The 26,405-nt window shown below is 44.6% G+C and overlaps 1 protein-coding gene and 1 long non-coding RNA gene across 4 annotated transcripts in view; one reads left to right on the top strand and one right to left on the bottom strand.

Moving 5' to 3' along the window:
• LOC146021976 (uncharacterized) overlaps positions 1-26,405 on the bottom strand; it is a 155,674-nt gene that overhangs the window by 18,268 nt on the left and 111,001 nt on the right. For all 3 annotated transcript variants that reach the window (XR_014451453.1, XR_014451447.1, XR_014451459.1), the window contains exon 4: positions 15,313-15,388. This is a non-coding gene — a long non-coding RNA (uncharacterized LOC146021976). The remainder of the gene's footprint in view (positions 1-15,312; positions 15,389-26,405) is intronic.
• Positions 1-26,405, top strand: part of LOC146021933 (phospholipid-transporting ATPase IC-like) — a 61,362-nt gene that overhangs the window by 6,573 nt on the left and 28,384 nt on the right. The window contains exons 2-3 of the mRNA XM_083155241.1: positions 17,265-17,451; positions 25,762-25,859. Coding sequence (XP_083011367.1) covers positions 17,277-17,451; positions 25,762-25,859 — 273 coding nt within the window. The 5' untranslated portion in view covers positions 17,265-17,276. The remainder of the gene's footprint in view (positions 1-17,264; positions 17,452-25,761; positions 25,860-26,405) is intronic.

Here is a 26,405-nt window from a genome sequence, read left to right as displayed (position 1 = left end):
TCCGCCTTATTGCACTATTGTCTTGTAATTCGTTATCTCAGCAGGGCCTCTTCCAGACTTGTTCTACAGGTAGCACCCAGGTCACATCTTGTTTCGTTAATTCTCTCTCACTGCTTGCGCCCAGTATTTCCTCTGTTCCGCATAGCTATGCGGAGGATAATAACTTCCGACGTGATCCAACATGCCAAATTCCAGAACCGCCCACATAACCTCCGTAAGCTGCCCTACACAATGATATCCCCTCTACGCAGTCATCGTATAACTTTATCCTCCTGTCCCCAGGACAACATTCCTGTGTGACGAAATCGTAAAGCCCACCAATAGCCTCTGCAATCTGTCAGGACAAATATACTATTGCCCAATAGAATGTAAGCTTGCATGCAGGGCCCTCCTTCCTGTTGGTCTGTCTCTTATTAGCCACTCTTGCGGTTTGCTCCCAGTTGTGAAGCGCAATAGCACAGGCTGCGATATATATACGTAACTGGTAATAATCGTTTTAATAATATCATGTGCCAGTGAACGAGTAGAAAGTTTTGTGGGTGCTCTACCTGTACCTGCTGAGAAAGCAGCCTGGAATTTGGTCATGCCTGTAGTTTGTGATTTGACTCATTGGGCCTTATTCTAGTTCACTTAGAGGCAAATTCCTTCTCAGGTGGACAAAACCATGTGCACTGCAGGTGGGGCAGATGTAACTTGTGCAGAGAGAGATTTGGGTGGGGTTTTTCTTCAAAGTGAGATCTATATTGCAGTGTAAAAATAAAGCAGCCAGTATTTACCCTGCACAGAAACAAAATAACTCACCCAAATCTAAATCTCTCTGCACATGTTACATCTGCCCCCCTGCAGTGCACATGGTTTTGTCCAGCTAAGAAGGAATTTGCCTCTAAGAGTGAACTAGAATAAGGCCAATTGTGTATACACAATGGCCCTTATTCAGATCTGATCGCAGTACAAATGTGTTCTCAAAATGGGCAAAACCATGTGCACTGCAGGTGGGACAGATGTAACCTGTGCAGAGAGAGTTAAGCTGGCCATACATCTACAGATCGATTGTCAGATTGGGCCGGTTGGAACAAAAACCTGGTAATATCTGAATGACAGTTTGGCAGTTTTCCAGCATTTCAAAGCAAATGGTCAACTGTCATTTGCTCTCATCCATTACCAGGATTTTGTTCCAACCAGCCAGATCTGACAATCGATCTGTAGATGTATGGCCAGCTTTAGATTTGGGTGGGATGTGTTCAAACTGATATCTATATTGCAGTGTAAAAATAATGCAGCCATTATTTTCCCTGCACAGAAACAAAATAACTTACACAAATCTAACTCTCTGCCCATGTTACATCTGCCACCCCTGCAGTGCACATGGCTTTGCCCATTTTGAGAACAAGTTTGTACTGCAATCAGATCTGAATAAGGGCCTCTGGAACAGCTTCCTTGTCTGCTTTCTGGCCATCACCTCCGGGAGATATCTGAGAAGATCCAAAAGCTGAGCGGTGTGGACGGGTCATGTCGGCATGGAATTGGGAACGGGGAGCATGGCGGGGCAAAATGTGTTAATAAATAGGCGGTGGAATGGGGCGTGGCCATGCAATGACATCATCGGGTTCCTACCCCTGCTGTACAGTGCTGAGATCTTGATAAAGCAGTCAGTCAGTACTGCGAAATGCGTTAGTGCTTTATGCTCTCTGGACCCAGTTTGGACAAAGACCTTTTCACCTACACCTAAAGACCTTCCTTCACCTGCTTATTTGTCTGATCCTATTCATCTATTCCTTGGAAGTCCCATGCCCGTTCCATCATGGACACTTGATGACTCGCAGCAGGGAGGACTCCCGAGCTGGCTAATTTCATCTCGTGCCATCGGTTTGAGGCCATTACAATATTACCAGGATACCAAAGCGGCTAATAAGGACTCCATTGTTAATACCATCATTGGATCAGTGCAGGTTCCACTACCTAGAATTGGTGACTGGCTCTATTGGGTCCATGAATCAATTGGTTTAATGTTTTTTTATTACTTTTTAGTGTATTTTAATTGTCATTAAATATATTCTTCATTGATTTCCTTGAAATATCTGATCATTATGGCCATTATTATCTTTTACCACCCCCCGGGAGCTGACCACTCCCATAAGCAGCTGCTTTGGGCAGACAACTCATAACAAACGCTCTTTACTAACCTGTGGTTAGCTTCCTTCTTTTTTGAGTACAGTGCTGAGATGACTGGCTTTGTAAGGGAAGGGGGGCGGGGCTAAGATGCAATTTAGTGTGCCACTCCCTCCCTTGGCAGTAATGCCACTACATTGTGGCATTATGTAATACTTGTGTCTACCTTTTTGACTGTCGACCTTCCCATTGTCAACCGAATGCCAACACAGCTCCCATAGTACCCACTGACAGATGGAGCGCACAGCGATAATATATTGCCCTGTTTATGTCTATGGTTATGAGTGTGACAGTGGTGTGTGGCTGTGGGTAATAGTGAGCAGAGAGGCTATTAGTCCTATAATTACTATGCTGTGGCTAATTCGGGCCTGTGGGATTGTATTGTGGTTTCTAGAGTCAAGAGATTGGAGATAATTGTGTATTGATTACTGCGGAGTAGGGATGGGACATCGAAAGAAAACATCGGTCAAATGATGTTTTTCAACATTGGTTGCAAAACATCATTTAGACCTAAACATTGGTACTGTGAACCCGATGTTAACCGATGTTTCGATATTTTTTAAAATAAACTGGTTACCAAAGCATATAATACACTAATAAGCTTCTGAAATGATAAATAATCCCTCTATTAAGTTTATCTTAGTGGGTTCTCCATGATACACTCTGACTCTCCGTAACAAGTTATAAAAAAAACATGACTATGCTGGCATCTGTAATAGCAAGCTATTGCTAATTCATAAAAAAAATTTTTTTTTAATTTAAATACATTTATCACGATTGTTTTAATATGGAAAAACTTTGGGCCTAATTCAGAGGTGGATGCAGTTGCACTCTCAAATCCACCGCTTAAGTATAAAAGATGCAACATTGCCAACATCAAACATCTGAGCAACCCGATTGTTGCTTAGAATAACCATCAGAACAAAGACGCTGGAGCCAGTGCAACTGCAAATTAATGTTTGAAACACGTCCGCATTTGACAAACCAGCCCCCATCCCCTCCCTCAAATAGAAACTACTGTACCTGTCACTCAGTATCTGCAGCTGCTGTTACTAATAAATCACTGCACAGAAATAAACTGTGCGCATGTCTGCATCCACAACTGAATCAGGCCCTTTGTAAGGTGCTGTGATATGCTTGCTGCATAATAATAAATCAATTGATAGATTGTAAGCTTGCGAGCAGGGCCCTCATACCTTTGACTGTAAATACCCAGTTTGTTGTATCACTGTCTCCTATTGTAAAGCGCAAGTGAATATGCTGCGCTATATAAGAAACTATTAATAAATAAATAAATATGAAGGGAGTTCACCACAATGTCACTACTAGTGACTATCGTATTATACTGTTCATTCTAGCACCCACTATCTTTGAAAACCCATGCAGTTCCTCTTCCCTGCCTGGAGTGTCGCTGTCTGCTGTAGTGCTTCTAGCACAGTGTGGTCTGTATATCAGCACTGATATGCCTGTGCTAGAAACACCACAGCAGACAGCGACAGTGACTCACTAACAGCACCAGTTGCAGTGAGGCAGGGGTGGGGCTGTCCTGTGTGCTGCTGCTGAATGGCTGGCCAGACTGTCTTTCACTGTCAGCTACCACCCACAGCGGCAGCACACAGCCACACACACATATGAAAGCCAAGCCAGCAGTGATACTGTCATGTTTGTTAATGGCTTTTTTTTTATCAGTCTCTTAAGTTTTAATGAATATAAATCAAGGAGAGAGTGAGCTGGCTGCAAAGCATAGAAAGCAGCACACATTGACACACAAAAGAAAAAACATTGGAAGATTGAGAAAAACATCGGGGGAGAAATCTAGCGATGTAGATGAAACATTGGATCCTCAACATTGCATGGTTAAACATCGAACATTGGAACCATAAATCCGATGTTACCGATGAAACATCATATGATTACCCATCCCTACTGCGGAGACTCTTTCCATTATCATTACTATTTATTTCATTCTGTCCTTTAGGGCGATTGAAATGTTGTGTGGGTTTTTTTTTGGGGGGGGGGGGGGGGGCAAGCCGAAAGTAAGTCACCCTTCAGAGATATTCAATTGTTGCGTCAGGCACTTCTTACTGTTTATGCACCCAAATAGACGTGGTTTAGCCGTGAATATCTGGACACTTCTTGAACGTTTCTATTTGCCACCATAGGAGAAATGTCGACACTAGTGGTGATCGTACCCGTTCTACAGGGGCTATTCAACGTTTCCTGATTATTTCCGATCCGTGGAAATATCGTCTGTCTTCACGCAGAATAGATGAAATTTGCATTCTGCCTAGTCAATCATTGACATTTTTTCTGAATTTTCAGAAAACATTCCAAAAATTGAATCAGCGACTCATTGTCTTTATCTGTGGAAAACAGTGCTGGCCATGCTCCTATAGAGATGGAATATGGGGGCGTGGCTTGCAACATCCCCCTGAGGCCACGCCCCTTATGCAGAGGTCACATCCCTTTTCTGGAGCACCTGTGGCTCCCGCTAGCACAGTGAGAATGTTGGGAGTTATGGTGTTAACACAAAGAATATTCAAATTTCCTCGATGTGAGTTAGGTGCCCAAAATACTGTAGATGTAGTTAATGCTTCATTTAGCTAAGTAGTATAACCAGGTATAATTCTAGATTTGACAGATGCAAGATTTAGACCCCTAATATGCCATCATTCGGTCGATGCAGCACCTCCTACAGGAACCACTTGTTAGTGGAGGAAAGGAAGTATCAGAGGGGGCACTGGTGCGAAAACACCTAGGGCCGACTCAGACTCATTCGGCCAGGTCTGAATTCAGATGTTGACCGATGTTTTCTCTACTGCGCATGTAGGGTGGCCAATCCTGGGATTGAGATTGGCGGGATCCTGGGATTTTGCCCCAAAATAGCGGGATTTTCTGGATAATTCTGGGAAGCGTCTGAGCACGGCTCTGCACAGCGTAACGGTCAGAGGTCAAGCTGCCCATGCCGCACCACTGCCGCCCGACCCCCTTCTGCCGTAACCCCTGCATCCGGGGGCTGCCTGCTTTTGCACCAATCGTCTGCCTCTCCTGCAATCGCTGATCGTCCGCACCATGTGAGTATGTGCAGGGTGGCGGATGTTTTTATATAAAAAAAAAAATTCTAATTAAGGAGTCCAATCCCAGGATCGAGCATTTTTCAATCCTGAAACCCGGGATTGAAAAAAATACCTCAGTATTGGCATGGCTGCGGGCCGTTTCGGCTATTTTTTCTATTTGCAAGCCGGTCACAGCTGAATTGATTGAGTAGGCGTCTGGTGGTGGATCTAGGGTGTTTCCTGGGCGTGCCTGCATCAATGGAACCGAGTGAGTTCTGGGCTACGCATTGGCGGCAAGCACCAGGGAAAGATAAAATATCACTCAATGGTAAGGGAAAATGGAATGACTTTTCCCTCTATGTGACTGCATACGAACGGAGGTGTACTCACCCACCTATATTCACATCCCCACAAACCCCTTTATAAATTGGGATTTTGGGGGGCAGCGGCTACCTGCTTGATGGTCTCCAAATAATCGCAGGTCTGTATCAGCCCCTAGAACAATCTGCATCTGTCAGAATCAAGAGGCCGACAAATACTGTTGTTTTTTTTGTTTCATTGCAGGTCTGCTCAAATGGACACTTTTTGAAAGAACTGAACACTGCTGCGGATTTGTTTTTATATTTTTGTTAAACTTGATTAAAAACATTTTGTTATTTAGTGGTTTTATTGTACACTGTTTATGTATCAACTATTGGTTCTAGGTGGTAATTCCAGATCATTCACATAGTGCCACATTGCTATGGTAATGCAGTGAATGTGGTGCCCATTGTTGATTAGTGAAGTCCACCATCCGTGAAGTATACTGTCCTGACACGTAACTTCGCTCCTTTATTTGAAATTGGATTAGACCGGGTCTACATATCTTGTTTCAAATCTATTCTAAAGGCTACCCAAAATAAATCTATCTGCTCAGACAGTATAATGCTCGGAACGTGGTCCTCCTCCATGTGTCTGATGTCTGTTTGGGAAGTGGGAGATCCACCATTCCATTGGGTGTGGTTTTGGGAGTAGTCTCTGTAGCCAAAGGCAATGACTACAACAGTAGCCAAGGTCTTTTGGACCTTGGAGTCTATTTCATCTCCATGGACAACTGGTGTCTGCAAGTCAATAGCGCCAGCCTTCTGGGCACATGTGTAATGGCATACCTCCCAACTGTCCCACTTTGTGCAGGAACTTCTCGGTTTTTGGGACGTTCCCGCATCCGGTCCGGGGCCAGCAGTGTCCCGAGATGGGGGGGGGGGGGGGGGGCAGGGCAGGGCAGTTGGGAGTCCCCCTGTCATCTGGTGAATAGATGCTGTGTGCTGGCCAGCAGCTTACAGAGCAGCTAGCCGTGCCCCACAGCGGTGAAAACGTGGCGTGGTCTTGCGGGAATTACACTATTTGTAAGCAACGCCCCTTGCCACTAAGCCACACCCCCTAATTTCAGCACGCGTGGCTGTCCCTCTTTCATTGTCTGAAAAGTGGGGAGGTATGGTAATGGGGGTTCCAGTGAAGCTTTACAGAAGGTAGAGGTGCTTCCGGTTTGGCCTGAGGTGCCCTAGTTACAACGAAATGTGAAAAAAAAAAAAAAATACAACAAAGTTTAGTTAATCGATGGTTTTCTATCTGAATCCCCGAGCAATGGTCTGTTGTGTTAATTAACCCTTTGAGTGCCAAGCGAATTTGTCAAAATAGGTGTGATAATTGGTAAGCAAAATATTGTTTTTCATCATAATGACCTGTAATGTTACCTTTATATATAGGAAATCTAATCCCTTCTTTTTTTTTTTTTTTTACACAACCATTTTTCGTATTTGAATTTATATAGCACATGTGAGCGATGCTGCTGGTATTTTTTGCGAATATTTTGCACATCTCACAGATTTCTTTCCTTTCTCTCTGTCTGTCTGGTCCATTCGCAAGCGCATATGCGTTCACACCGGGGGAATGTTTTTTTGACTGCGTATTTCTGCACATGTGCATGCACCCACGCAGAATGTTCGCACCCAACCTTGTGCCCGCTGGCAGCGGTGGGGCGGTTCCCATGCTAATGCGGCCATGATGGACATGTGGGGGGTAGGAAGCTGACCTCACCGGATGTCAGCTGCTCGCCCAATTCCCACCGAGCGTACACGCACATGTAATGTTGCTCAGAGCGTGCAACTTCCACATCTTTCGATGTTCGCCGACCATCAAAAAATGTGGGAATGGTTGTTTATGTAAAACATCCATTTGCAGCCAGTGCGAACGTACGCGCCTTGCGATTGGTGGGCCGGCGTACCATTTGCAAGGCCGTATCTGGTTCACTCGCAAGGATGTAAATTTGCATCCGAGCGAATGAACCAGAAAAACCCCCATAGAGTGTAAGCTGGGGCAGGGACTGACGTGAATGACTGACTGCGGTATTCCCAGTAATGCGCTGCGGAATATGTGTGCGCTATAAAAAATAGACTGTAAATAAAATGTATTGAACGAAAACATGTCATGAACGTCGGAAACCTTGGTGTAAAACAAGTCCTTGTCCTGACGATTCTGCCTGGAAGCGGCCTGCACCGCGCAGCCTGATAGGTGTACGAGACGATGAAATATTAACGGCGTCTCTCGCTGGCTGTGTGAATGTTTCATTCGATCTGTGTAGCGACGTGTCAGTCTCTGGGCTCTCCCGTGCTCATCCATTATTCAGCCGCAGTACTTGTGTGTGGGCTTCCTCAATTATTTACATTCGGTTCACAACCGTTTAATTCCTCTAAACGCCGTGACCGGGGCATTCCCCTGGTGCTTTGGACATGAGTGGGAGTTATTAGCAACATGATGCAGAGAGAGGGGTCAGCTGTGCATAAAGTCCCGGGTTCTGCAGCTGAATGCACCTGATTTTCTGAAATGGGCGCTCCAATTAAATCCCTGTTAGATGCGATACTAACCATTATTTTCTACCAGCCTGCAATAGGTTCATGCATTGCGTTGACCACTGAAGGTTGCCAGGTCTTAGGTCGACACCCTAAAATGTCAACATTTTTGTCACAGTACACCGTCAAAGTGTACTGTGCCCCCTTTTTTACGCTCGCAATGTTTTTATTCTCCCTCCACGGCCTAGTGGATGGTAGGACATGAAATACCCCCTGTCTACTCAAAGTGAAAAACTCATGTCGATCATTTTGAATGTCGACCTTTTAACTCTGTGGACCATATCCATGTCAACATATTTCAAGTGTCGTCCTAAGGCCTGTGGACCTTATAACCATATCCCCGTACACTGGTCCGTTTGGCCTGTCTTAACCCAATTTGGACGGATGGGGCCGAGTAATCAGGTGACAACAGGCCAAATCGAAGGTGTTCTGCATCTGATCCGATGTGCAGCCCTGTGCCTATCCAGACATTGAACCTGCTGCCCCAAGGATAATCTGAATCGGACCCATCGGCGGCACCTCACTCGTGCTTCTCAGTATAACATCTGGTTTCCCTCGAACTCCCCCCACAGCTCACCGGGAGTCCTTTTACATGTGATTTATCACTTGTTAAAAATAAAAAATAAATGGCACATCAAGTTCCAAATTGGATGTGAGTACTCCTGGGGAAGAACAAGGGGAATTGGGTCTAATTTGTGGCCCATACAAGTGGCTTCACACATTCCTTTGTTCACAATGGGGTCTGTATTTCAGCACTGCTATGCAGACCATACTGTGCTGGAAGCACCACAGCAGAGAGCGACGCCCAGTGCAGGGAAGAAGAACTGTGTGGGTTTTGAAAGATGCAGGGTTCTAGAATGAACACTAACTTTGGTGCATTTGCACATCGCTGCATGCTTGGTTTGCGTCCAGAGCAATCGAGCATAGCCCCGCTCCCAGATAGATCGACTTGGGGGCTTTTTAATCAAATGGAGACTGCGCCAAACAAACCTGTGTACCCAGACAGTGTAATTCTCTGGACGTGGACCTCCTCCATGCGTCTGTCTGCTCGGGAAGTAGGAAACCCACCAGTCTATTGGATGTGATTCTGGAGTAGATTGTGTGTTTTCTTTTGAACCTGGAATCTGTGTGTTTGCCCCCAGGCTGAACTGGTGTTTGCGAGGCTATAGCACCTGCATAGAAAAGGTTGACATGACTTTTTGTCGGCATAGGTTACCATCGACAACTTATGACACCTAATGCTTGTGTCGACCTTCTAACCCTATCAAACTTACCCATGTAAACCTATTTCAGGTATCAAATTAAGGCCTGTTGACCTTCAGTGGTGGACCCAATGCCGGTCTACCTAAATTGGGTCGACCTAATGACCCATAACTTCTCCCTGCTTATCGCAGCAATGGTTCCCAAACTCTTTTGATTCATGGCACCCTAGAGTAATAGAACTTTCATTCTGACCTGCCAAACCGGCACCCGCACCACCCCGGAGAGGATCCCCTGGTTTCGGCACCCTGGCCTTCTCGAAGACCTGCGAATTGCGGGATTTGCAGTACTGGGGTTCTTGATGATGTCTACATTAGGCCCCGCCCCCTGTAGTGCTGCTGACAGTCTCCTCTCTGAGCTTCTCCCAAAGAGGAGACTTTAAAAGTAGGCAACCCTGGGTTAGTCCTTCGCTAAATAGGAAAAACAGCCTTTTACTGACGTTTTGGCTCTTGTACATAGAGTAGACTCAATCTTATTCTTTGTTTTACCGCTCGCATGGCTATAAATAATAACCCTTGTCATTTTTACATTAAATCTCTCTTTATTTTATCTTCATTTTTGTACTGAGGCATTAACTGTGGCATAATTCTACGGATTTGGCTAAAAGTGCAGGGGATTATCCAAATGAGTGCAGGAGTCCGGTATAGAATATCTATAGGGACTGCCTACAAATTAGCTTGTATGTTGTGCATACTTGCCTACTTTTGAAAACTAGTTTCAGGGAGATTATCGTTGGTGGTAGAATTTTGCACAGCGCATGTTGAGGGGGCGTGTCATGCTTCACCCAAAGGGAGCGGCTAGTTCCATATATGGAGAGATTGTGAACGTGGCACCTAGAAGCGTGGGTGTGTACTGCTACATCTGAGAGGAATCTTTTTAAAATTACTTGTATCCAAAAGTAGATGAGCCCCAAAACAGTCAGTAAGAGCTGGTACATGTCAAGGATTGTTCATCTATTGTGTTTTTTTACACGTGGTTCCATATAAATGGCCACATGACCTGCATGTAGCCAAATGTATCTCTCCCATACCTTTTTTTCCCCCCAAAAAAATGTAACCGCTACATAATGTGGGCTAGGTGACCTGAGGGAGATTGCTAGACTAATGAGAGAGAGAGGGAGATTGCTGCTATGTCAGGGAGTCTCCTGCAGAATGCAGGAGGGGAGGTAACTATGGTGTAACAGTGTAATGTGGGCTAGGTGACATGAGGGAGATTGCTAGACTAATGAGGGATAGAGGGAGATTGCTGCTATGTCAGGGAGTATCCTGCAGAATGCAGGAGGGGAGGTAACTATGATGTAACTGTGTAATGTGGGCTAGGTGACATGAGGGAGATTGCTAGACTAATGAGGGATAGAGGGAGATTGCTGCTATGTCAGGGAGTCTCTTGCAGAATGCAGCAGGGGAAGTAACTATGATGTAACAGTGTAATGTGGGCTAAGTGACATGAGGGGGGTTGCTAGACTAATGAGGGAGAGAGGGAGATTGCTGCTATGTCAGGGAGTCTCCTGCAGAATGCAGGAGGGGAAGTAACTATGATGTAACAGTGTAATGTGGGCTAGGTGACATGAGGGAGATTGCTAGACTAATGAGGGAGAGAGGGAGATTGCTGTCATTTCAGGGAGTCTCCTGCAGAATGCAGGAGGGGAGGTAACTATGATGTAACAGTGTAATGTGGGCTAGGTGACATGAGGGAGATTGCTTGACTAATGAGGGAGATTGCTGCTATGTCAGGGAGTCTCCTGCAGAATGCAGGAGGGGAGGTTACTATGATGTAACAGTGTAATGTGGGCTAGGTGACCTGAGGGAGATTGCTAGACTAATGAGGGAGAGAGGGAGATTGCTGCTATGTCAGGGAGTCTCCTGCAGAATGCAGGAGGGGAGGTAACTATGATGTAACAGTGTAATATGGGCTAAGTGACATGAGGGGGATTGCTAGACTAATGAGGGAGATTGCTGCTATTTCACGAATATTGACGCAGACTGTAAACTCCGTTTGGACAGGGACTGATATAAATTACAAATATATTCTCTGTTCAGCGCCGCAAAATTATTTAGTGTCATTATAAAATAAATGCAGATCTTAAAAGACTTCTGGCAAAACAGACTGACTCATAGTATGTGTAATGATGTGTACACATTGTGCGATTTCCTTGCTATTCGACTTATGGTGTGTAAACGTGTACAATCCGCATGAGATTTTGACTATATATAGTCATAATCTCATCGGGATCGCGTTCCGAATCGCACAGGTTTTTTACCTTGCGATCCCGATGCGCGCTCCCGTGGCAGCACAAATCGAAACCCAGATAGACAGGGCAGCAATGACTACATAGTGCAAATCTGCACTATATAGTCAAAAATGTCTGGTGGCTTGCCGTGCGAGTCGATCCCGATTGTGATCTGATCATTTCGGGATGGAATAGCAAGCCTAATTAACCATGCCTACACACCATTAAGATTCGAGGGCTATACAATCTTTGCTAACTCTGTACTATTTACATACAATTCATACAATCTGCATTAGATTTGCACTATATAGTCATTGCTGCCCTGTCTATCTGGGTTTCAAATTGTGCGGTCTCGAGAGCGCGCGTCGGGATCGCATGGTAAAAAAAACCTGTGTGATCGGCATTCGATTTTCGACTATGCAGTCAAAATCTAATGTCAAATCTCACCGTGGAACAAGCTCTCTGTACTATACGTTGTTTCCGGTTGATAGATCTACATTGTCTAGATCAGGCGTAGGCATCCTGTGGCTCGCCAGCTGTTGTGAAACTACAAATCCCAGCATGCCGAGCCACAGTTTTAGCACTCACTAATGGCAAAACTTGTGGCAAGGGATGCTGGGACTTGTAGTTTCCCAACAGCTGGAGAGCTACTGGTTGCCTTTGCCTGATCTGGATAGACAGTCAATGGGTCTACCCAAAAGGTTGACCTAGCATTAGATCGACTTTTTGATCGACGCAAGTTTTTTCATGGTTTTTTTTTTTTTTTACCGTCCATGTTGGCATAGAAGGAGAATATAATAGTGCACCGAGCATAGAAAGTGCGCTCGTTCCGCTAATTGGAGGTCGTGGTCGACAGGGACACCCACAAATTTGAAAATCTCATGGCAGCCGTTTCAGAAGTTTTTTCCTTTTTTAATGTTGAACTTTTGACCCGGTCGACCTTCCCCATGTCTACCTTTTTTGGTGTAGACCTATATACCGACATAGACAGTGCAGGCAAGGCAGTTTTGACTAGCCAGACGTCTCTGTGTATTTGGCCTATAGCCAGGTAAACAGCTAGGGCACGATGCAGCTGCCAGCCTCCGCATGCCTACTGGCAATTACTAACGTTGTATGGATGAAGAACTCTGCAAAGGACGGCTTCTGGGGTAAGAGACATCCTTTGCAATGATAGGACTTCCAGGTTTTGAACCCAGAAGTCCTATCTGTGCATGCGTCGCGTGATGTGTGAACCGCAGGGGATGCTGGGAGGGATCCGGTTGGATTCCTCATAGTTTAGTTTAGTACAACAGCGGTGGGGAACCTCCGGCCCGCGGGCCATATACGGTCTTTGTGACCCGCCCGACGGCTGTACAGCGAGTCAAGTACAGGCGAAATCTCGTGAGAGCTACCGACCTCTTGCGAGATTTCCCCTGTATGAGACTCACTGCTCAGCCGCCGGACCACACAGACCGGCGACTCGTTACCTGTGGCAGCCGCCGGAGCGTGGGATGGCTGCCGCAGGATGATTTGTAAGTTGTTGGGGTTTTTTTAAATGGCCCCCGAGGCATTATGCCTCAATGCAAATGGCCCTCGGACCTCAAAAGGTTCCCCACTCCTGCCTTAGAACTACATGGCTTGTAAGGAACAGATCTCGCCTTTCTTTTTCTTTGTGTAGGTACATAAGAGTTTTTTTCTTGGAGACGAGACAGTAGGCAACCTCCTCTGTATAGTGATTCAGATTCTACTTATTTATTTAGCACCTTCTAGTAGATAATGAATCTGGTTGCTATGGGCAACATCCAATGCTCAATAAAACTCCCATCTTAGTAAATTTACTTTGGCATTTTCCACTTTCTGGCTATGTAGATGCAGATATATAGATGTGCTTGAACGTGTACGTGTTTATTTGCTTTCTTCAGCCTCTTGGCAGCTTTCTCCTGTTCTTCTCGGTGGTTGGAGACGGATCTTGTTACTTCTCCTTTTGTGAACTGATGGTAAAGGCACAGGGAGTGGCAGGCGGGAGGAATACAAATATTAGGAGAGGAAACCCATGTGGACGCAGAGAGCAGGAGGCAGAGGCGATGTCTGATGCGGAGGAGAGATTAATTGGTTTCCATGTGCGCAGTTGAGTGGCTCGAGGATGCAGGAAGTGGACATCTCATTCCATTGGGGTTCAAAATTTTATTTTTATTTTTTCTGAGTGATCATTCTCATGAGAGCAGATGGCAAATCAATATTTTTCGGCCTATTCATATGTAGGGCCCCTATTTTAAGGCTGGTCATTGACTGGTCTATTATTTTTGATCTCACCCGGTGGTCCCGTCTGTGTTTTTTCAATGGTGACAGAAATGCACATGTGAAAAATTAATGATGGCTTAGGACAGATGTATTCTGCTTCAAAAGGTGATGAAGTGGAGAGCCAATCAGCTCCTACAGTACCTGTCGTCCTTTTTTTTTTTTTTTTTTAAACCCAGTCTGTAACATGACAGGTAGGAGCTGATTGGCTGGCTGCTTATCACTTTTGGAAGCTTGATACATTTGGCCCATATTCTGTTAGCATCTCTGCTGTTGGTCGCAGGAAAGTGACAGGCCTATCAGGTTTGGGAGTACCTACTAAGCAGCCATAGGGAGGTGGAGCTAAGCACTGCAGGCACTGTAGTTTTTCCATCCCTGTGTAAATAATAATGGGATCTAGCTCACTCCAGTACTCTTCTGAAAACATTAAAAAATTTATTGGTGGTATTCAATTGTTTTATCGCGCCCGATCTCCCATCTAAAATGACGCGAGATCGTAGGGTGACATTACATTGAACACAGGGGTATGCACAACTATGTAGAGTAAAATGGTATACATGCACAAAGCCTTCCGCGGGGGGTGCCAAGCAATTCTGCAGTCTCGAACCAGCGGGTCAAGGGGGATCTTATGCGACGTCTCCCTTCGGAGAAGTCTCATAAGTTTATGGTTACCTTTTTTTAAAGTAGGTGGTCAGTAGGACGGAGATTGCAGGAGGACGTTTGTTCCATACGGGTTTCATTCTGATGGCTTCTTTCTTGCTCGGAACACTTTCTAACTTCTATTGTGACAGATGGACTCTTAAAATACATTTCTTTAGGAGTGAAAACGTCATTGACGATCTGACAACCCCTCTCTTTCACCGGAAAGGATTATTTTTGTTTTGTTTTTCCTTCCTTTTTTGTTCTAGAAAAGGATTTTGAATGCTCGGAGAGTCAGTCCTTTGTTCGCGGCCCATTATGGTGCAACTCCTGTTTTGGCAGAGCCTACGAAAGCCTTATTATTATTTCATTCTGCACTGATAACCTTCTCAAAGTGTTCCCAGATTGCTTGTCTGAAGGGACATGTACAATAGTTTATAAGGCTCTGAAGTTAATATTTAATCTGATAAATTATTTACATAAGGTTCCAGCCTTTTCATCTCCTGAATAGTCATCTTCAACAATGGCCGACGAACCCATTGTTCTACCTCAAACAAGTTTTTTGTTTTCCAGAGCACTGTTTTAGCTGACAAAGGCTATAAAGCTGAGCGTTTTAGTCTAATATATATTTTTTTGTTTTATTTAAACCTTGCCTTTTAAAGACTACGTATGTGACGAGTGTCAGTGGGTCTGTTTATCAAATAGCACCAAAAAGTTCTATTTTCCACGACCAAACAAAAATATTTTCCATGCTGGGGCCATTTATTAAGTAAATAAAATTTAAAAACCCTACCTTGCATTGCTGGCAAGCCGGGATCCTTTGTGAGCGTGGTCATGCCTGGTCTCCGCTAACTTACTGGTTTTGGATTCTGTAAAAAATAATAATTAAATTAAAAGGTTTAAAATAAAAAAATGATTTATTTTTTAATTTAATATTTTTGTTTAAGCACTAAACATACCAAGGACATTTTAAAAATGCATTAAAAACATCATAAATTAATATATTCACATTAGACCAAATACAGAAATGCTTAATTTTGATATTAAACTTTAAATTTATATTTAAAAAAAACTATTATTTTTTTTTTCTAAACTCTTTGGGGTAAATTTCCTAATATGGGAGTTCTATTGAAGGTGTTTTTTTGTGTATTGATGGTGATTACCACTTCTGATGATTGAGTAGACACACATTGTTTGTTTGCGTTGCGGCAGGAGCTTGGTGCCCAGTATATCACTACCATGAATGACCATACTTGGCCATTCATGGATGTGATCTAATTGCTCACTGATCTGGTCGAATGAATAGTGTGATAACATAATGGGGGAATTGTAGGATACCTTGGAGAAAATATCAATCTGCTTTTTACTGCAATTTTACGGACTGTTGAAAAAATGACAGGAGCTGACGGTTTGGCACTTTAATGCTCACCAAGGTTTCATACACTTCTCCCAATGTGTGGTGGCATTATTAGGGAATGACATTAGTCTCCTATTGTTTGAAGAACAGAGCAATTGCATTAGAGTGGAGTGGGTTAAACCTCAAGTCTGTGGGTGATCTCGTGAGACACCTAAGTTATGACACCTTGTGATTATGTTGTCCAATTTATGACTAGCCTGAGTTGTGCTCGATAGTTTGTGGGACCTGTGAGCTGTAACAATAGCCTATTTTTAGTTCCTTCCCACCATCCATAGTTTTGGTTGTAGTTTTGTTGTTAGCTATTTTTTGGCAGGAAGGAACAGCTGGTTGCTGCTTTTGTTTCTTGATTAGTGTTATAGTTTTGGGTGCTCTCACCCTCATTGACTTGTTTGGTCGCTTGACCACCCTGATGACGGCGATGCGGCGACTGTTAAATCTGTGTCTCAAGTCTTTTATTTACATGATCGTGTTATTATTGTTAATCCTGGTGTATTAGCAGGACATCCCTCAGACCATTTAAGGTTTAGGCTCCATACAGTTGGCTTTCCACAATGCTCACATTGTGGTATATTATTCATAATTTTGCTTCACTTGCACGTGGTCCTTGTTGCTACAAATATCCCAAGCATAACACACATAATATAAGCACCTAAATCAGGCATGTCCAAACTATGGCCCTCCAGCTGTTGTGAAGTCCCATCATGTCTATATATTGGGGAATGCTAAAACTATGGCAAAGCATGCTGGGATGTGTAGTTTCACAACAGCTGGAGCGCCACAGTTTGTTTCATTTAGGTCAGGCATGTCCAATCTAGTACTAGACCAGCAGCAGATTGACCAAGTCAGTCTAGTGAGAAGGGTTTACCATGTTGTAACCTAATCCGATACCACTGTTCCAACAAAAAACAGGGTTGATCTATGTTTTTGATCACTGTTCCAACCCAGGCCAGATCCCCTTACGCCGAACAACCCAGGGTATTCCTGGTCCGACCCTGTTTATATTGAACCCAGCACTCCAGGCCTCTACATATACAGCCAATCGGCAGCTTTTAAGAAAACTCAGGTTGGATTTCCCAAGTGGCAACGAATACACTGCACTGTAACCCTGGTAGGATTTCATGGTCACTTGACCTGGGTTATTCTTGGAACTTTTTTTTTTACACCAACTTTTTTGCTCCATCTAGACACTGTAACCAACTGGGCTATTTTGGCAATGGGAATGGTTATAGCAAACACTGAATCACTTTGAGCCCATCTATAGGCTAATTATCAACCACTTCAGTTTTAATAAAAATGGTCATGAATGTATTCTCCCTCTCTCTATTTAGATTACTGCCATCATGGAGACCGAGTATGACACCACGTTTGAGGAGGACTCGCGGATGCCAAACGATGATGAGGTTCCGTATAGTGATGATGAAACGGATGATGAGCTGGAAACACCTGCATCTCTTGAGCCGGAACAAAACAAAATTAATAAAAGAGCGGAACAGGCGCGGGAGCATGTCCCCAAAGGTAATAGTTCATCTAGGGGAAATGGTTGACCATATTATTCTTTAGAAATTTAAGAATAACTTTTTTTTTTAAGAATAAAAAAAGAAACCTTCTAAAATTGACCATAAAGAAAAAAAAAAGTGTATTGTCTCATTTCATTCTTCTTATGGCCACTTCATCAGTTTGAATAACTATCAGCAAAATGAATATTAATCATCCCAGGATACTATCATAAAAAATGTAAACACTATTTCTTGTAAATGTCTATGTAGATTATTAATGTGTGTGTGTGTGTGTATATGTATATGTATGTATATATATATATATATATATATATATATATATATATATATATATATATATATATATATATATATATATATATATATATATATATATATATATATATATATATATATATATATATATATAGAGAGAGAGTGTGTCAGCCCGGCACTCAACGAGTGACTTGAAGCAGCTGCCGCGGGTGCCTTCCAGGCACAATGGATAGGGAGTAGTATGATACAAATAGAGGCACTCCAGCGGTCTTGGTAAAACAAGCAGCGTTTACTGTGATACAAACGTTTCGGGGATCTAATCTCCCCTTCTTCAGTGTACAATAACCTGAAGAAGGGGAGATTAGATCCCCGAAACGTTTGTATCACAGTAAACGCTGCTTGTTTTACCAAGACCGCTGGAGTGCCTCTATTTGTATCATACTACTCCCTATATATATATATATATATAATTATTATTATTATTATTATTATTATTATTATTAACAGATTGCAATAGCAATCCAAAATTCTTTTCATTTGACTTGCTACGTTTGTCCAAAACATTTTTGGTACTTATATGTTAGTTGGGGCCCACTAAGCTATTTGCTAAGTTTTCTGCGCCCCCACACTATATAAAGTCAACTCCACGCCAACATGGATAAGTGGGGGTATGAGCGTACTAACTATAGTGGGTGCCCAACTAACATATAAGTACCAATTTTTTTAACCCTTTGAGTGCCATGTGAATTTGTCGAAAAAGGTGTGAAAATTGCCAACCAAACCTTTTTATTCATCGCAATGTTTACCTTATATAGGAAATATAATCTTTTTTTTCACACATTTTTTATTTGAATTTATATAACAAATGTGAGCGACGTTGGCCTTGTTAGCGGATAATTTTCACATCTCATCTCTCTTTCACATCTTGGCACTCAAAGGGTTAAATGTGTGCACCAATGGCTTGCTGTATTTTTATTTATTTGTCCCTGAAAATAAATATGATATAGATTAATGGTATTTGCAAAATCTTAAAGTTGTGTATTAGCTGTAGATATTTATACGAAAGCATAGAACTTACTAGTCACTTCTTTTTTTTTTTTTTTTTTTACACTGTATGTTTAACTAGGTCAGGGGTAGCCAACTCCAATCCTTGAAAGCTACCAACAGTTCACGTTTTCCAGCTCACCTCGCAGGTACACAGGTGCTCTCATTACTGATTGACACATGTTAAAAGATCCACAGGTGGAACTAATTACTTCACTTGTTATTCTGTGAGGAGACCTGGAAAACATTAATTGTTGGTAGCTCTCGAGGACTGGAGTTGGCTACCCCTGAACTAGATAATAGCATCTACACCAGGCATGTCCAAACTATGGCCCTCCGGCTGTTGTGAAACTACAATTCCCATCATGCCTTGGCAGTTTTGCTTCTAGGGATGTTCTAATATAAAACCTCATGACGGTATTCCTTAATGGAATTATAATAATGTATCAAAAAAACATGTCAATTCCTAGTAGTAAAGTACTTTTCGTAATTACCATCTTTTACTGCTCCAACGACTTGTTGGCCAAATCCTAAATGTATCACGTGGTGGTTTATTGCCTTTTTGCTAATTTATAGCGTCCAATTGTTTTGCCAGGAGATACACGGGCTTACATGTGCCAGGCTTTATCTCTAAACTGTACGATGATAGCTTGACACAACTCTTGAATAATTCACACAAATACCTCCAGACTGGCAGATTACCGTAGCTGCTGTTCTAAATAACATGACGCTGCTCCAACAATACACAATACTCCGGGATGTGCAAATGCGCAGCAGCCCCCAAAACGGGTTCTGCACATGCGCAGTACAGCGGACCATACTGCGCATGCTCCGGACACGGGAACCTGATTAAGCCTCCGGAGGCTGCTGCAAAGGCAGGGGACCGGTGGCCAGGGAGTGCGGCAGACGGGGAATGCGGCTGTGACAGCGGCATCGTGGGGGGGGGTATAGCAGCAGCCCCCCTCCTCCAAAACAGTAAGAGCCGCCACTGATTATACTCTATTCTATGTCGGTCTGGTGCTGGATGCTGCACTGCATCATCGGGAAAGGGCTGTTGCAGTTATGTTCCGGTAATTTGCCAGTCCAGATCAGGGTCGTCTTAACCGCAGTGTGGGCCCCTGGGCAAAGCAATGCACTGGGGCCCTTACCCATTCTCCCCTCCTAGGGGTGGGGGGTGCTATCAGCAGCAGCTTTGATGTCCCACGGGTGGCAGGGAGTGCTCTATCTTCCACTCAACATGTAGGACCTGGAGCTGTAACTTCTGCTAATTACTCCTTTACTGCACAGGTGGTGGGAGGGTGAACACTAACGTGTGGAAGGGGGCACTGAGCTGAATGAAGGGTCCCTTGTAAATGACTTCCAGGGAGGTAGGGGGTGTTTTATACACAGGGGAGGGTTGGATAATGGAGTGGGCTTAATATTCGTCATTTTCCGGTGGAAGGGCAGCTTGTTTGACTGCAGATATCGCCATTATCTGGAAATAGATTTCTTAGCCTTCAATAGTATAAAAACCTAGAGTCCCAACTTTCAGGAGGTGCTGGGGACTTGGGGATCAGAGATCAGGAGCCAGAGCAATCCATTGACAAAAATATAAAACTGTACACCAGACGTTTGGAGCTGGAGCAGGGACCGGCTGCTGGAAGGCTGATATCTCTCTTGGCAAGATAGAGACAAACCGCTAGTGTCCCCAGAAAGGGGAGAGTCACAGCTTTTGGAATATACTCTCAGAAAAACTCTAATGTAGGGTACACACCAGGGCGACCCGCTCACGATGCACATCGTGAGCGGGTAGTCAGTGTCTCGTCCGACCCGCTCACGGTGACGCGGGGGGGCACGACCCGCTCACGATGTGCACCGTGAGCGGGTCCGATCTGATGGCGACCCGCACCCGGCTGTATGGTCGTCATTGAGATCCTACCTGCAGCAGGTAGGATCTCAATAACGACCGACCGACCCGCGGGACCGCGCATCGGATCGTTATCGGTCCACACCAGGACAGAAAAGGGCCCAATCAGCACACAATCTACATCCAATTGGTCGGAATTGGATCTAGATTGAGGGGATCGGCCCTAGTCGTCCTGGTGTGTACCCAGCATAAGTCAGAGAGAACCTGAGAAATAGGACTGGGAATTGCAATTAACAGGTCAGATGTGGACTGCTGCTTTAAAGTTGGATATCTCCAGTTCCCCAGGGCCGATTTTTAAAAATTCTGGTAGCCTTGGGAAAAAGGGGATCCTCAGCTATCAGCATAGGGCCCTTATACACCTGGGGCCCCTGGGCAAGTGCCCATTAAGCCCATACGAAAAGATGGCCCTGGTCCAGATCGTAGCCACACTGAGAACTTCTGGGACAATTTGGAGCAACCAGTGCATTCTAGGCCATCTCCACCTTCTTCAGGATCACAGTTGGTCGGTATATTTAGGGCAGAATGGCAAAACCTGCTGCTGTCCAGTTGCTTGTGGACCAAAGGTGAAACTTCCTTTGGTGCAGCAGGTGCATTGCATCGGGGCCCCTGAGGACTAAGGAGCCCACTGCTGCCCCTGTCGCCCTCTTCCTGACACCCACTGTTTTTCCCTATCTCCCTTTTTTGCCCACTGCTGTGCTGCTTATTGTGTGGTTGGGGTGGAGGAGGTGGGCCCAAATTATATTTTTGGACCTGGGCTCCCCCACCCACAAGTTCCGCCAAGTAGGGTGCCTGAAGCAATCACTGCACATGGTGGACCTACAAAGTGCTGACATCAATAGAATCTCTTTGATCTATTTGCTGTCTGTGTCCAATCACTTTTCCCTACATCGTGTACAATTACGGATGTGTCCATGTACATCTAACCTCCATTGAACAGCCCTTCTAGTCACGCCATGCTGTGACTCGGTGGTGTCGGACATCTTTTTGTACAAATTTTGACATTAATATGCATCTTATTTGCAAAGCAATGCGAATAGTATGCACTAGCTGCTTATACTGATTCAAATGATGAGGGTTACCTATATCCTGGGTATGACCACGGCTGTATCTGCATAAGAAATGCTACATTAGTTTTTCAGATGCAGATACTGATTTATATATAATTTTTTTTATTTATTTATTATAAGTTTTTGTAATTCCATCAGGGTGCATGGTTACCTGCAAGAAAGTGGTTAAATCTTTTGTTATTTTTCAGCTGCAGGGTGTGTCCGTGACTCATTGTCTGGTGTGATGACTGGAAGACAGTGGTGTGTGTGTGTGTGTGTGTTCTCCAGGGCTTATGTGGTTATGCAGCAGTGGGGGAACTAATTTCTCTATGCCACCTAATTACCTCCCCTCCCCCCATTAGGCAGAGACAGGGCCAGTGGTAGGGATTTTGGCATCCCCCCCCCCCCCTGCAAACTAGAATGCTTTTATGTGAGAATTACCAATGTGGAAGTTAAAATGTTCCACCTCACCATTAGAGGTGGTGAAACTCCGTTCCACCCCGTTCCCCCTCACTTTAAAGGCCGCCATACACTATGCGATTTGGGCCCGATTCGGAGGAATCGGGCCGTGAAATCGGGCCAAATCGCATGTGCAGACATCCCATCCGACCCGATGCGCGGCCCCGTGCGCATCGGGTCGGATTCGGGAGGTCGGACGGGCTGCACATAAGATTTGTTAAATCTTATGTGCAGCCCAAGGCGGGCAGGGGACGCAGCGTATAGTACGTGCGGTGGAGGGAGCCGAGTGGGGGACTGTAAGCAGGGAGCCGGGCTAGAGAGGCAGTGGGCGCACTATCCTGGGCGGGGCGGGGGGGGGGAATGCCGCAAATAGATACTTCCAGGCGGTGAACGCCGCAAGGGGATCAGAGACAGAGACCGGGTAGCGTAGGGGAAGCCGGGCACATAGAAATGAATGGACAGCCAGTAATTGGCTGAGAGCTCTCTGACTGAGAGAGCTCTCAGCCAATCACTGACTGTTAATTCAGCAGATGAGCGATTTAATGGAACGGCTTCCAATAGCGTCCTGCAAAGGAAAGTCGTCCACCCCCTGTAAAACTCGCTGGCCAGGGGGAAAATCGCTCAGTGTGTGTTGTTGCAGGGACAGTATACCTCCACATGAAGGTAATGTGGAGGATCCTGCCCAGGTTTTACAGCAGGAGCAAGAAACTTGATGTGATCAGGGTTTAGCTGATTTAGCAGCACCTGTGCTTTCCTGATATAAGTGTTTCCAGGGCAGAGGGACAATGTTCCTGATTGTGTGGGTTATGGTAGGGACCACTGGAACCATTGTGAGGAGTTTTATACTATTGTGACACCTGTATGCTGCAATGCTGTAACCGTGCTCTGCTTATGCTGATTACCTGGTATTTTGTGTACCTGCTACAAAAATAAAGACCAAGGGGCCCATTTATCAATTATAGCAGTTACAATGTGATCTGGGCAGAATATTAGCACCCAGGATCGCATTGTAAAATGCGATATTAGCGCTGGGGTGTATCATCCCTGAGGTGCAGGAACAGGGCAGCCGGAAGCCAGGAGATCTGCACATACGTGGGTAGCACTGACCCCCTGCTGACCGCACTGCCCCGGCAGCAGTGTGATCCCATAGCCCATAGGCTACAATGGGCTATCGCCATCTCAGAATGGCAATAGCCCAGGGATGTGAACCACTGCTGCCCGATGTTGATACATTGGGCAGCTTCGCATAGCCCAAAGAAGCCTATGGGGGAATCTTCTGGCAGCGATACAGGGCGGATAGCAGCAGGGATTGGAGATTCCTGCTGCGGTCTCCCTTTGGTACATTCGGGGTATACTTCATATTTGCGCATAACCCCCGAACGGGTATTTTCAGGGATTTAACCACAAATATTGTTTGATAAATGTGCCCCCTAAGACTTCACCTTATCCAGTGTATGTGATTCCTTGTCACCGTATGCACTGAGTGATTTTCAGGCCAACCGTATTCACATCATCGCTGTCCATACACGCTGGCAGTGGCGGCACCTGATATTGGGCTGCAGGACTGCAGCCCCTTCAGTGAAAACCAGGAGGTTTCCAGTGTAAAACAGCCAGCCAGCATCAGAGCTCCAGGGTGTGCGCGCGTTCGCGCAAGATGTGGATGCGCATTCTACCCACGGAGGGAGGGTGGGTGCCGGATCTACCTCTGGAGCTCTGCTGGCTGTCTGTGTCTCAACCAGTCCACATGTGTCACATGTTCATGTCTTTCCTGTCAGCAGTCACAACACCAGGCTCTATGTGTGGCCTCCTATTGGAAGCTGACTCTGCCCATCATACAGAGGACTGAAAACTCCTCCCCCACTTGGGCTGCCAGTACATTGAGCGATGACAGCAATAGCTTTCCAGCAGGAAGCCATTCTGTGCAAATCACCAGAGCTACAGTGCTTCCATGGGCTGCTGACTGTGCAGCCCAGCAGAAGTAAATCTTCTGCAGTGAGCATGCCCAGACTTCAGTGAGTCACTCAGTGTGATGCAGCTGAAGGAAGGTATGCACAGCACCAGAGAGGTGCACAGGTTTTTTTTTTTTTTGTAATATTTGAGCTCTGTGAATAATAATTATTTAAACTATTTTTTTAATAGGAGTATAATTTTCTGTACTTTAATATTAAAGTTATTCAAAGTGTGTATTTTGCTGTACCTGTGTTTGTGTGCATATGGGTACATCATTTGTTTACAGTATATGCACAAAAACGCTGGTACAGAGCAACCACAATTAACGTTACTTTATTCCATAGTTTAAGGTGATTTAAAGTAGATTGTTGTGTTCCGTTTGTAACGAGCAGTACCCAGGCAACTGCAGCCGCCCTTAAGTCTAAAGGCAGGAGCCGCCACTGCACGCTGGGCAAAATCACCCAGTGTGTATGGACCTTTAGTGTGCAGGGTCTCGGTCTGGCATCATAGGTCCATTTTAAGCTAGGGAGAGGTAGGAGACTGAAGAGACCGATCTGTATTTTTACTAGGTTAGCTGATAACTAGGAGATGTATGGAAGCCTGCCCAGAATCTGACCTCTATCCTGTCCCTTCCTATCCTGGCTGTCATGACTCCCTGTACCGTGCCAGTGCGTCACCAGTATAACCTTACTGAGCACCAGTGTCCTCCTTGGGATTGTCTGTAATTTGGATGCAACTTATATTTGACAAAGACTTTGAGGAAGATTTATCAAATGTTGGAGAGAGATAAAGTCACATCAATTTTTCTAGAACATCCTGTAAAATGACAGTTAGAAGCTGACTAGTTAACCCATTCTCTCCATGGCCTGATTAAATCTTCCCCTTAGTCAATTATCGTCTCGTTTTTCGTCATGAAATTATTTTGGTTTATGAATGACCAAGAGGTTCTTTTTGCTTAATAAACTTTTTATTTCCTTTACAAGTATTCTAGGAGTTGGGGTGCTTATTATGCAATATTTAGCTCTGTTCTTGAGGCACCCCTGCCTCTCTACTGGAAGGAATGCTCCATGGATTTGTAGTTCTTACTGGAACTGATTACCAAGTCCGGTATGAAATGCCGGCGGTCGAAATACCGACGCCAGAATCCTGACCACCGCAATGCTGACAAGGGGGGCTGTGTGTCACCCCCCCCCACTTACGGGCTCGCTGCACTCACCACGCAGCGGGCCAGTGCCTCTCTACGCTCGGCACACTATTTTTTTCTCCCTCTATGGGTGTCATGACACCCATAGAGGACAAAGTGCCGGCATTGCGGCGTCTGCATTCCGACCGCCGGCATATTGACCGCATCCCTTATTACCATTCAGTCTAACTGATTATGTGATTGGTGGAGCAAGTCTTTTATACTTGAGTCCATTTTGCCTTTAAATTTATTATAAGCAAAGAAAGTGCTAAGTCTTTTATATGTGCTTAGGACAAGCGGTGGCAAAAAATCGGAGACCTTCACAAAAGTTCTGAGATGAACTGGAAAACAAAAACACATGACTAACTGGTTTATCACACACTTCACTTTATATTGTGAAGGTGTGACGGTTCTATTGGCTCTGTCTTTTTGGTTTAATTTTGGATTCCTGTCTTCTCATTTTAGAATGTAACTGGCAAGTGAAAGCCAATGATCGAAACTTCTATGACCAACCCGAATTCCAGCAAAAGTCATTTCTTTGTTTAAAGAAAAACAAATATGCGGTATGTATTTATAATCCTTTTGTTTTATTTTTTGGTACTTGTGTAGTTTCACAGCGCCACTAGATCGCATGCGATTTACTATCCATTTCATTACCCCACTATCCACTAAGGCGTGGAGTTGATATTATATAGTGTGGCGAGCCACCGAGCCCGAAGCGTGGCAAGGGGACACGGATGACGCTACTTGTGTTGTTTCACAGCGTCTCACGATATCGCATGTAATTCCGTGGAATACATTCTGTGTCCCCTTGCGGGGCTTGCTGCGCTCGCCACACTATATAAGATTAACTCCACGCCCTAGTGGATAGTGGGGTAATGAAATGGATAGTAAATCGCATGCGATCTAGTGGCGCCGTGAAACTACGTAAGTACCTATTTTTTTTTTTTTACCCTTTAAATGCCTAGTGAATTTGTCAAAATAGGTGTTAAATATGGCAACATATAAGAATGTTAACATCATAAAGAACTGTAATTATTGCCTTTTTATTTGAATGTACAGTTGTGTTCAAAATTATTCAACCCCCAATGCTGTAAAAGGGTTTAGGG

Source organism: Crinia signifera, chromosome 1 (genome assembly GCF_055691185.1).
Source record: "Crinia signifera chromosome 1, ASM5569118v1, whole genome shotgun sequence".
NCBI lineage: Eukaryota > Metazoa > Chordata > Amphibia > Anura > Myobatrachidae > Crinia > Crinia signifera.
This window is presented reverse-complemented; position numbering and strand designations above follow the sequence as displayed.